This window comes from Micropterus dolomieu, linkage group LG16 (assembly GCF_021292245.1).
Source record: "Micropterus dolomieu isolate WLL.071019.BEF.003 ecotype Adirondacks linkage group LG16, ASM2129224v1, whole genome shotgun sequence".
Taxonomy (NCBI): Eukaryota; Metazoa; Chordata; class Actinopteri; order Centrarchiformes; family Centrarchidae; genus Micropterus; species Micropterus dolomieu.
The window spans coordinates 20,141,096-20,154,461 of NC_060165.1; the positions used below are offsets into that span (position 1 = coordinate 20,141,096).

At 38.3% G+C, this 13,366-nt stretch overlaps 1 protein-coding gene across 1 annotated transcript in view; it reads right to left on the reverse strand.

Moving 5' to 3' along the window:
* The window catches only part of LOC123985190 (CD9 antigen-like), a 17,999-nt gene extending 10,114 nt beyond the window's left edge, over positions 1-7,885 (reverse strand). Inside the window, exons 1-5 of the mRNA XM_046072631.1 lie at positions 7,146-7,885; positions 6,732-6,783; positions 5,702-5,916; positions 2,476-2,578; positions 29-126 (exon numbers count right to left, since the gene is read on the reverse strand). Of these exons, the coding sequence (XP_045928587.1) occupies positions 29-126; positions 2,476-2,578; positions 5,702-5,770 (270 nt within the window). The 5' untranslated portion in view covers positions 5,771-5,916; positions 6,732-6,783; positions 7,146-7,885. The remainder of the gene's footprint in view (positions 1-28; positions 127-2,475; positions 2,579-5,701; positions 5,917-6,731; positions 6,784-7,145) is intronic.
* Between the last annotated feature and the right edge of the window lie 5,481 nt (positions 7,886-13,366).

Below are 13,366 nucleotides of genomic sequence, written 5' to 3' on the forward strand. Positions count from 1 at the left end.
AATCTCTTTTGTGCTGAACAGAACTCACCAATCCCAGCATGCACGGCGACTCTTTAATGGCTCCGCAGCATCCGAGAAAGCCCACGACCATTATTACAGCCCCTGACACAATTAGGAAATACACACCTACAGAACAAGAAAACATTATGCAATGACCATAAAATAATATCATGATACTGCAGGGTGTTTTTGATATAACAGTATTCACTGTACAGTAAAAAACCTTTCTGATCGGAGTCAGTGATCTAATCAACACTGACATCTTGAAGTCATATTGAAATCTAGCTGGTCACCATGCAACTTTAAACAACCTTCAACTGTATGTAGACCGTGTTGGGTAAAATGTGTGATTATTACAGAATCAATTTTAAAAATGGTAAACAGAAATAAACTATAATCAGTGGAGCAGTGCTGAGGATGATTTTGAGTTTAAAAGTCTGAAAAAGCTGCTCTGCAGTCTGGTGGTGTGGCAGCAGAAACTTCTATATCTCTTTCCAGAATGCAGCAGGGTGAACAGGCTGTGGCTGGGTGGGTGCTGTCCTTTAGTATCCTTTGGGCTCTGCGTAGGCACGTCACCTCACCGATATCACTGTTGCTCAGGAGATGGATACCAATGATCTTCTGAGCATTTTTAATCACCCACTGCAGAGCCCTCCGGTCCTGGGCCGTGCACAGTCAGGATGCTTTCTATTGCTCCTCTGTAAAAGCTGACAACTTGGCGTGGGAATTCTTCTTCTTAAGCATCCTCAAGAAATACAAGCGTTTTTGGGCTTTCTTCACCAACGTGGAGCAGTGATGTGACCATGATAAATATATATGAATGTAGGACAAATGTTCCTCCTCCAGCGCTTCTTTCTCCCAAGCTGTTAAGCTGTAAACAAAGAGAAAAGGGAGGGACCAAGTCTTTCTTTCTGTGAGTTCCTCAGAGAGCACAAATGGAACGAAGACGTCCCTGTCAGCCAATGAAGAAAGAAATCACTGTGTGCCAGGCAGAAGGAGCCCCCTCACTAACTCACTCAGCTGCACCTCCAGCTCTAGAATAGGCCACATAGCGTCAGTGTGCAAACTATGGCTTTCGGGGGAGCTCACTTTTTTCCACTCTCAATGAGGCGAGGGCGGTGGGGTGCAGACTGATTCTTACTGCTGAATCTGCTGCAAGCATGTAGGCTTGGGCTGACTGTGAAAGTATCAGGCATGTTTGTCTTATTATTATAATAAGAAAAATATTATTATTAATATTATTATCATCATCATATGTAGCCATTTTGCTACAATTAGGCTTCACACAACAGCTGTTTGCGAGCCCCCAGCCCGCAGTACTGCATGGATCATGCGTAATACCCAGCCAGACGAAACGATCACAAACCTTTGACAGCGCGTCAGCCGTACTAGCGACACAACCCGTACCGGAGAGGGAGTGGGGCGGACCAGGGACAGGAGATCGTGAAGCGACTGGCCCGCTGTGGACGGTCGGTGATTGTTCTCTCAAGCTGGATGAAGTCTGACGCTCCTGAATTTATGCATGATCCATGGTGATTGAGAAATATATAGAAATTATTGGCAATAAAGCATGCTGTCAATATTTTGGAGACCCCCCAAAATATCATAAATCATGCATTTAGTGGAGCTGATGTCTTATTTAGGGGACCTAAGCTCCCCCTGGCTCCTCCATTCGCACCCTGCGTAGCGGACCTTCTGGGGCCCAAAATGCAACCTGAGGTAGGTCATTCCTGACCATTTATTTGTCGATCAAACCTTAGAACTTAAGTTAACCGGTCAACGCATTGTCTTTTATTGATATAAAATATAAATAAAAAGGTTTTATCATCATCAACATCATTATGTCATCTGACAAACACATGAAACAATAAACCCAAGATTAATCCAAGACTGGACAAACACACTTTGCAGACTTTTTTTCATTCAGAAATACCTGGGATTGTATCCACAAAACATCTGTGTTTTGGCTGTTTTGGTAGTGCTGAATTTGTGACAACAGTCCAAAAGTTTTATGGCTAAGCTATCCAACTGGAAACTGTGGTAAATGACTGTCACTTTGTTCTTTACATTACATAGGAAAAACTAAGCTGACAAGCCTGTTTGTGTTTCAAGTTTGACAGTTCATCAATTGAACATTAAATTGCAATAAATGAAGCAGATTTAGTTGGAACTTCATGTAGAACTCATAAAACTTGTTGTTAGGACAACTGGAAAACATTGCAGTATCAATGTGCAGATGGTGTTGGATGTCAGACTAAATATGCTTGACATTTGACTTACTGTACCTCTTAACTGTAGACGTAGAGTAAGTTCATGAAACCTACCGTCACAGTACCTTCAGAGACTAGCTGAAACTTATAAAGACTGGACAAATCTTGAAAGATTGTTTCCACCAATTTGCACGGTATGATGTTGCTGATGTTTTGTAACCTGGATGCAACTTTGAAGGCAGATGTGTAATGTCAGAGGCCTTACTAGTTAAGAAGACTGTAGGGGAGTCCTCTGCTTTAAACAGCCCTGCTGTCCTGCAGTCAAGACGCAGCCAAAGGCCCACAAGCAGCATTCCAGTACCTGCCACCTGAATGACAAAGAAAGTAAACACATATGAAAGATTCACAAGCCAAAAGAGTAATTAAACTCTTTCTCGTCACGTCTAAAATCATACCCAGTACTTTGAACATGGAGCTACTGAGGATATAAATCTTTCAGAATGTTTAGACAGCAGGTCTTAAACAACATTGAGCATCAACCAAATGTGTGTCTGAAGAATAAGTGTGCAGTGAACCGGGGAAAGTGGCTCCAGCCCCCTCCTTGTCTCCCTCTGTTTCTCAGTCACGCACATGAGCATGTGTGTTTTTAACAACATTATGCAACATTAAAAGGTAATCTTGTAGAGCAGTTATGGTATAGAGTTATCTAGAACCGTTGTTCCAGTTGTTGATATCACAATCTGATTTTATCAGAGTTTGTTTTCGAAACTGGAACCTGGTTTATCAGCTGGAGACCAGAGTTCGTGGTTGTAACCATAATCTGTTTTAAGCAGTCAAACCACATAAGCAAATAGTCAGCAACCCCTCCCTAATTATCTTCCTCACGCAGTCAACCAGACAAAAGTCTGCAACATTTTCTATCATATGATGTTTTATTTAAATTATTGGGGCAGCTGTGGCTCAGGAGATAGAGCGGGTTGCCCGTTAATCAAAAGATTTGCTCAATCCCAGGCTTCTCCAGGCTGCATGTCAAAGTGTCCTTGGGTAGGATACTGAACCCCGAATTGCCCCTGGTGGCTGTTCCACCAGTGAATGAATGTGTGTGAATCCTAGATTGTATATAAAAAGATGTGAATGCAATGTAGTGTAAAAGCGCTTTGAGTGGTCGCAAAGACTAGAAAGGTGCTATAAAAATACAGAGCATTTACATTTAAATTTTACATGTTATCCTGACAAAGTCTTGACCAAGAACAGGATGATGAGCAGTCTTGCACTGTTTCATTGCATTCTTTGTAGTTCTTGTATTCAACCTGGCTGGTTTGCTCTTGACAATGCGTTTTGCTGCAACCTCTTTTTGAGACTAGTCCTGTTTCTGAAATGTTTACATATGACATTAACTTATCTATTTTTGAAAGAAAACAAAGAAAGTCTTCAGGGTAAACAAAAAACACTCATTAGTTGAAAGAGATTTGCGGCAGACAGTTACACCACAGTATATGGAGGTCCCCTCTTTGGTAGGTAGATATTATTCAAGGCTCCAAGTCCCTCTTGGCAATTTCTTTAGCAAAATGTTCTCCTTTTATTTTCACGGACTCCAGTCATTGGCTTATGGTTATCCCCTTTCTAGTCTATTCTCATTGGCTCATGGCTAACTCTGTCAACAGAGTGAGGTTGCCAAGATCTTGGCAAACGACCTCACAGAGGTTAAATAGGTGTGTTTCCCTACTGGTCAAGTCTCTTGGATGAGGGACGAAACGTCTTCCAGTATCTTCAACCAAGTCCAGTTGCCCTTGACTTTAACCTTCTTTGGATGATCTGGATTAATGAGAACCTTCACAGACAAGACAGGCCTAGTGCCACCGGTAACGACAGCCTTGTAAATTGAAATATAATTGGTATTTAAATCCTTCTAACTTCAAATGAAAAGTAGTATAAATGTAGCTGAATTGTTTTCACTTGAACTGTGATTTAGAATAATGCAGAAATGTATGGCGGTTAGACCAGTTTTCTTGGTAAAGTAAAATAATTATTTGTTTTAACTCAAAGTATAAAGTTGAAAAATTGCCCAACTGAATTTTCCTCTGCCTCACTGAATTGGTCTAATATAAAGATCATCAGGGGTACTTCAGGTGCCCTTTGTTATGAGTTGTAGTCTCTTCCTTGAGTTTGAGTTTTTGCCATTTGTTTCGTATGTCTATTTGCCTGTTTCTCTCGTTCCTTGTCCTTAGTAGTTTATGTCTCGTCTTTTATCTTGGCTCTTGGTCCTGTGTTTCAGTTCTTTGTCTTTGTTCCCAGTCCTGTGCCTCGGTTATGTTTTAGTATTTACTTCTTGTTCCTCGTCTGCATTATTTTAGTTTAGTCTGCTCTGTATTGTGTCTCAGCTCCTCGTTCTGTGTCTCGGTTTATGTCTTAGTGTTTTGGGTTCTGTCCTGTGTCCAGTATTAGTTATATAGTCTGTTGTGTTTTGGGGTTCACTCATGTCCGTCTCTGTCTTGTCTGTCGTCTAGTGTTCAGGAACCTTGTCATGTCTGTTACCCCAGTTTGTCTGTCTCTGTTTTCCCCTGCTCGCTCTCTCCCTGCCTGTGCCTCGTTAGCCTCATGTCTTTCACCTGTGTTGCTCCCACCCTGCTCGTTAGTCCGTGTGTGTGTATATATACCTGGTGTTTCTGTCTTGTCGTTGTTGGATCATTGTATGATGATTCCCGGTGTTGGTATGTGTTGTCCGGTTGCCAGCCTTCCTCGTCGTGTCTCCCTGCTCATTTTGGTTTTCTGTTGGACAACCTTTGTTTTGGACTTAGTCTTTCAGCCACTCTGTTTGTAAGTGTGCTCGCCTTCTGTTTGTTCTAATAAATCACCTCGGTTCACTGCACCTCCTCTGCCTTGCGCCCTGCATTTGGGTCCTCCAACTTGCTCAACTCAGCCGCCATCGTAACACCCTTTGATCGAGTCGCACCAACCTCACTATTTGGGGTAATTCCAGACACAGTGATTTTATCAAGACTTAAAGCAGACTTTGTGGCCTTCTTGACTTCTTCCTACTGGCCAGACAGATAATATTACTTCATTGGAAGTCACCCTCTCCCCCCTCCTATGAGGTTTATATACATGTTAGTTTTCAAAATTTTCATCCTTTTTTTTCCTTTTCCTTTCTTTTTATATACATTTTTCTTGCATGTATAGATAGGTACATATGGGTATATCTGCATGGTATGCATTTCTGTTTATATTGTATGTATACATGGCCATATCCATTTACCCTGGCTGTAACTACACCCGCAAGTTTTGCATGCTACCAGTGGTGTAGCAATATTCTGGACCCTGTATATAGGCATTCTTCACTGGCCCCTGCATGCCACCATTATTGTTGTTTGTATGTTCCAAAATGAGAGGAACTACTGCCTACCTTGCATAAAATCACAAATATAAAAGTAGTTTTGAAAATAAATATTGTGACAATGATGTTATCAATTATTTTGAATTGTATAACTTACCGATAAGACGAAATTAAAGATGATAAAGGCGTACTTGATGCACAGCTCCCAGCTGGTTAGGGCCGTCATTTCTGCTCTGTGTTTTAACAGCGTTTGCTTGTAATTAAACTGTATTTATATATATATATATGGATCTCTCTCCGGTTGCCCGTTCTTAGGTGTTCAGATCTGTCAGTTATCGGTTGTTTGGAGTTGGACAGACAGATGCTCCTAATCTGTTGGAAGGAAACAGAGACGATCAACTAATGAACACCTACAGAAAAACAGACACAGATTTGTCTCTTTCATTTTCTTTTTTTTGCTCCTCTTTCCCTCCTTTGTCCTTGTTACAGCCAAGCCCACAACCTTTGATTAAGAACGATGTCAAAATTGTGGGCTATTTTGATAGAAAGAGAGACCGAAACTATAAATGATATCTTGAAATCATATTATAATAATTCTCAATAAAATGTATTTTATCAGAATTGCAATAGCTTTAAGGTATTAAATAGCTATACTTGTCGCCATGGCCTACTTTATCCCACTACATCCCACAAAACAGCAAAACTCCAATATTTGTTAAAATTTGATTAAATATGAGTAACACTCACCTCTGTATACTACTACTACCATCACCACCACAACAATATGCTTTACTTATAAAGCACCATGTAAAGCACTTTTTTACAAAGTTGAACCAGGATTAAAACGCTTCAGGAATGCAATGAGATAAATACAATCAGATAAATGAATTATGAATTAAAAAAACCAAAAATAAATACTAAACAATAATATAAAATATGGTAATTTTCTTTAATATTGTTAGCAACGTTGAAATCAAATATGCCATTCAACAACATTATCCACCATATAATTAACCTATAAGTCAATAATTTCAGCAACTGATCATATAGTTGATTTAGCCTATAACTGCTCAATCATGTATCAGGTAGAACTAAGAGGTTTTAGTTTTAGCATTTAGCTGAACACCAATTTGATAATTTAGTATTACATTATTCCTAAATTATCCACATTTTCTGAAGGATCTTACCTTTAGATGACAGGCTGTGACAGTCGACGTTCAGAACTCTCTAGAATTCAAGCTGAGCAAATCTAATTTGAGTTATCAATATCATAAATGCACAAAGTTAATAGCTGCTAAGAATACTATACTAACTGGTGACAAAAACGTCCCTCTCTACTTCTCCTCAAAAATGTCTATAAAGAAAAAGGCCAAAAGAACAAAACAGCAAAATGAGCAGCACCAAACTTCTCTCAGGTGGAGGTCATGAAGAACTCAAACTGTCTCAAACTATTCAGACATAGTCAAAGCTCAATTATTTTACCTCAAACTTAATACACGCGATCAGATACGAAGAATGTGTAACTAGCTGTTTCTCAGTGAGCCACTGTAATTTTTAAAACATGCACAAAACTTATTTTTTAAAGGATGCTTATCCTCAACTGAAGATGGGTGATGGAGAGACCATTTCAGCCGGATGTCTGTGATGAGATAGGTTTGCTTTGCTCTGGAGGTCAACCGTCATGTAGCAACAGATGTGCTTTGACAAAAATAAACAAACCACGTTCGTGCTATTAATAGGATTAGGCTACCTTGAAAATGGCCTTGTTATCTGGAAACTACTTCAGTTAATATTTGGCTATAGCCTATAACTTGAGTGATATTGTGCAGATCTTAAAGGAATCACCACTGAGTGGTGATTTATCTACAGTATTATCTGCCCTTGTCATGATCCTGTCCTGTGTGCTATGTTTTTGGGTTTGATTTTTTATCTGCATGTTAGTCCTGTCATCTGTTCTGTTTAGTTCTCTGTGAGTTTATTCTTTTATCAGTTAGGTATCTGTCATTTAGTCAGTGTTTTGGGTTTCAGTCCTGTCTGTTGTCTTGTGTCTAGTTTACTCTGTGTTTTGATTTTGGTTTCTCAGGGTTTTGGTTTCTTGTCTTAGTGTTACTCCCGGTCAGTGTTCCTTGTTGGTGTTAGTTTATTTGTGATCTGTTTGCTTGTGTCTGTTCCCCCAGTAATTCCTCTGCCTGCTTGTCCACTAAATACTTTGAGTTCCAATTAATGTATGGTCTTGTGTTTTGCATCTGTGTGTCGCTCTGTTCCGCCATGCTGTCTCTCTGCCTGCCTGCCTCTCTGTTCCCCCCTGTTGTCTTTGCCTGCCTGTCTGTCTCGGTTTTCCCTGCCATCTCTCTGCAAGCCTCGTTAACCTGATCCCTGTCACCTGTGTTGCTCCCATCCCTGCTTGTTAATCACTGTGTATATAGTAGGAGGTTTCTGTCCTCCCTGAGGTCGCCTTAAATTGTCCTTATAGGACACCTGCGTTACCGGGTGACAGGTGTAGGCCTACTGCCCCAGTCAAACTCCCTACTTTCAGTCTTTGACTGTTGTGGTATAGCTTTGCCTTACTTTTTATTTCCTCTTATTTTATTTCTCATTTTATTGTAGCCTATGTATCAAACACTAAGGCAAATTGGCAAACAGTGAAAACCTACTTGGTAATAAAACATATTCTGATAAATATTAATTATTATACCAAATAACAACAATAATACACCGAGTAGTACAATAATAATAAATACATAAACTACTATTTTAAAGGACACAATATTGAAACTTTTCAGTGTTTTAGGCCATAACCCATAAGTCCTGCAGCCTCATCCTCTCCTGGTGAACTTCCTCACTGTCAGTCTGTTTGGCTGAGATGTCTCGACAATCGGTATTGGCTAAAGTAAACTGATCAAATACCAATTATTTCTTTACTGTACTACTGTGTGATGATGCATGAGAATAAGACTTTTTAAAAGTTTTTAACAATATTTTAAAGAAATATGAAATGCTGAAATATAAGAGCGGGGGTCTGGGGCCCTCCCCATAAGATTGAAGCATTAAACACATTCCTGCATTCTGGTGAAATTTTCTGCTACAATTTACGATGGAAATGTCTTTATTTAAAGAAAGAGAAACAATAAATTCAGCTGGCTGCTGACAATTCCAAAATATAGAAATATAACTATATAATGTAGCAATCAGCAGCTTGGTATTGTGCTTGTTTTTGGACAATGCACATTTGTTTCTACTATATTTTGTGCAAATAAACCTCTCATAAAGCATTTTAATTTGTCAGTCAACATTTGTTGGTGCAAATAATTTTGTGAGTTTTAACAAATGTTTTGGGGACAAAATCAGCCATTTCAAAGTGTGGTAGGGACATGTCCCCAGAGTCCCCAGTGTAAATGACGATGGGGCAATAGCAGCTTCTCACTTTCTGGCACTGACTGTCGCTTTCACCAAAAAAAAATTAACTAATGTCGCTGGTGGCAGGTCATATCAGCTGTCACTAATTAAATTGTGTGAGTAGGCCTAACTTCCCAACATGCCAAAATTAAACTTTGCTGTTGTTGCATTTTTGCTGTGTCTGCAACCGGAGTTTGCACGCAGCCAAAGGCCATTTATGAGGACAGGTTTTGTGGTACGGGCTGCTTCTCTATAACAGCAGTCACATTCTCTCACTTACACTTTCATTCATATGAATTAGCCTACTTAAACTGATCAATTTAATTGCTAAGTTAAAACCATAGACTGTACTGAAGTAGAGGACTTTAGAACTGGTCTCTTTGTCTCCCTGCAGCTGGGCTTTATAGGTTACCAGGCAATTCCAGCGCTGTCGCCTCCTGCTGGTCTGCCTGGAGTACAACAACCAGCTGGCACATCAACTTATCTTCAGTGATCTTCAGTGAGAATGTTAAAACCTACTCCATGAAAATGTTTAGTTGAATTTATATGTTTTCTCCCTGAGTTTGAAAGTAAACTGTGCATTTTTTATCTGTGTAGAGATAACTTTCATGGCAATCCAACGTATAGTTGCTGAGACGTTTCACTTCGGATGAAAGTGGTGAATCAGCTCACCGACCGACATTGTTAGCATAACTAAAAATGGAGAGATGTGTTTTTACCACTTGTGGGATACAAATGTAAAGGTTGTCCTGTTTAATAAAGGAACAGTTTGTCCTCTGTTTGTGGCCATTTTAGGACTCAGCTTTTCAGCTCTGTTGACAGACTTGGCTTAACTTTTAATCTAAGCTGCACTTTGTCAGTCATGTTTACTTTGGCTCATATGTGTTTTGCATTTATTTATTTAGCATGGCAGAAAACTGCCTGTCTTTACTATCCTGTGCCTACAGCCTTATTCTGTATTCATGATTTTACCAGCTGAGAATATTCTCCTCAATGTTTCTTTATTATATCTTTATTCTTTCTGTACTGACTGTGAAGTTGTTGCACTTTATAAGCTGTTATTGCTAATATGCTAAACAGTTAACAAAAGTTTAAACAAGTGAAAGCCGCCCGTCTTTCCAGATATTTTGTGTTCTGTATATTCAACACACACAACACATACACCACAAATATGGTGGGTATTAATACCCAAGTTTATTATATTAATAGGTTTATCCAGTTTGCTTCTCTAATGTTTATTCTCCACAGTGATTTTATTATTCAGCAAAATTATTATAAATCTTGGTACAAAAACAAATATAAATAACAAATAAAATTCATAAAGCCAGAATGTTTAATGTTATTTTCTTTTGATAACCCCTCTACAACCAAAGAAATTCTTGTGTCTTGTATTTAATTGTATCTGGGAGTATGTGGTACTGTTCCCTGTGATATCCTCTCAGTATACAGGGAGTGGACAAAATAACAGAGTCACATAATATGACAGGCCTGCAGTAAACACCAATTTGGTAAAGCATACTGTTGAAGATGATGAAAGTTTTTTTTTTTTTGACATTTTCTGAAAACCAGAGGCCTAACGGGGATTTCACAAGAGCTAATAGGGTTTACAACTCTTTGGCTATGTTCTTCATGGCTTGAGATATTCCTTCCATAATGATTATAAATGGATCCTTTCCTTAAGGGTAGCAAGTGTCATTTCCATTTTATTGAGCTTATTTTGTAATTTAAAAAAACATAGGCTAATATCTTTTGAACAGAAGAACATGAATGATTCTCAAACTGATTTGGAAACCACTATATCGCTGAGATCTGCAACACTTGGTAGACATGCTAATAAATCAGAATGAATGATTTTATGGCAGAAATAACATCAGCACAAGTGGCATCAAACATCTTAATGTCTGGCTATCTAAAACATGATGTCACTGTTAGAAACTATTGAATCTGATATTTTAAGTGCACATAATCTCAAAAATAAAAACTAGTTTTTTTATGAGGTGATTTTTGACACTTTTGATGATAGCTAGCTAAGTTAGCTAACAAAGCTATTAGCTACCACTACAATCTACATTGCTCAAACTATTCGTTTCTGAATTGTAACAGTGAATCTTTAATTAAACGTCTTGTATGTAAGAAAACACTAGAAACATGAGAAAATAGCTGACTCAGGCTGACAGCAGGACTTATAATGGTGGCTACCTCGTTAGCTGCCATTAGTCAATTTTCTGGACTGCTTCAATTGTTTATCTTGAGAAGGACAGGGTAGGCATGTTGTTTGACATTTTGTTTATTCTATTTATGATAGAGTAGCTGAATTTTGGTACCAATACCAGAACAATACTTATATTTACTTTGGTGAATATGAATGTTTCTATAAAACCTTTTTTATTATAGAACAAAATAAACCAAACTTCTTAATGTTAAATGCCAAACAAGCAATCCTAGAAGCCTAAATATAATACACAGTCAAAAAATAGACAAATTTAGAATAAAATCACAAACTATCTGAGGAAAGGTTATTAAAATAAAAGATCTGACCAGACATTTAATGCTAGCTTTCAATAAATTACTCTTTTTCGTAATTGGTACAGAGCCCTAGTCTTATTATATTATTTTTAATTTAAAAAAATTTAAAGTTAAACACAATCTCCCCTTTGTTTCTTTAGCAATTGTCACTGTTTTGAAGTTTCGTAATAAAGGGAACTAATTGATTCAGTGGACATCATGGAAATCTCAGACACAGCCTCGTCTCGTATTTTCTTCTATCAGGACACTTAGTTAACACATTATCACCTGTAAAAAACAAAAGTAGTTAGTTAGCAATTACTAATACTGGTTTGGGCAACATAAAATACTTGTCCCTTAAAAAAACAAGATGTCAGACTGAATACACTACGGTCGGTAGGTAGGCCCTTAAAAATGATTTTGCTATGGTATTTACCTGAAAAGTGGAATGAAATCTTGACCTGTTCATTTAATCTGTGTTAAAAACCCTGATTTAACTCAACATCATGTGTTGAAAACCAAATATAAGATAATAATCTATAATAAAAATGATCTTCAGAAATCCACAACTGTTTAAAATTGCTGTCACGTGTAAATACATTACATCTCAAAGGCTTGAAGATAATTCAACTAAGCAAAGATTTTTCTTTTCTTTTTGGACATGAAATAATGAAAATAATTTGAAAAATTTGAACATAATAAATGTGCACTTCAATTCATCACAACAAAGGCACATGGTCCAATACAGTGAGGACCAAATATCATGTGGTATTAGTGTTAAGGTAATGAAAACGACCTCATCACACAACAGTAATTTGTTGGCTTATGTAATCATTCACATCTTGGCTTTGAGAGTAGGGCTGCAGTAGAGATTGTACTGTAGAAAGCTTAAGATCTTCCTCCAGGCGTCTTCCTGAGCATCTGAATGGGGTTTGGTTTGTCCTCCCCACAGCATTATGACTGAAACACACAATGTTGTGTTTGAGAGAAGCTTCTAAGTAGCAAAACCTAAAATTAAATTGTCAAATTGTTGGAAAAATGACAAAAGCGCTCTCAGAAAGGAGACACAAATGCGTAGTGATCAAAAGGAGGGGGTTTGAGATATCAACCCTCAACAGACAGCTGAATCGACCCAAAGGAGGAGGTGAAAGGTTTGCTTTCCCTAAGTACTGTTTTTGGGCAGTTCGATCGTAAAACTTACCACCTTTGGCAGCAGCCGAGATAAGACTCAGTGCCTGACTGTGAACAAAGGAATACTGTCTTCTCAAAACTCAAAGCATTATAATAATAATCCTTATTTGTAGAGCACTTTTCAAAAACAAGTTACAAAGTGCTTTAACAAGTGTAAAGAATAATACAAAAAAACAAGTTAAGAGCATGAAAAATTTATATAAAATTAGTAAAAATACAATAAAATAAAAGGGATAAAATAAAGTCAAATAAGATCGGGAAAGGCTCTCCTATAAAAGTATGTTTTAAGAAGGGACTTAAAACAGTTCACTGACTCAGCCGACCTGATTTCCTCGGGCAGGCTGTTCCAGAGCCTCGGGGCCCTGACAGCAAACGCTCTGTCCCCTTTAGTTTTCAGTTGAGACTCTGGAACAGACAACAGACCTCTGCCCGAGGATCTCAAGGTACGTGCTGGTGCGTATGGGACTAAAAGTTCAGAAATATAACAAGGCGAGAGGCCATGAAGAGCTTTAAAAGTGATCAATAGAATTTTAAAGTCAATTCTAAAACACACTGGGAGCCAGTGTAATGAAGCTAAAATAGGAGTAATGTGGTCATATTTCTTTGTTCTGGTTAAAAGCCTGGCAGCTGAGTTCTGGACAGTCTGGAGTCGATCAATAGATTTTTGGGTTAAACAGGTGAAAAGGCTGTTGCAATAATCCAGGCGTGATGAGATGAAGGCGTGTAAAAT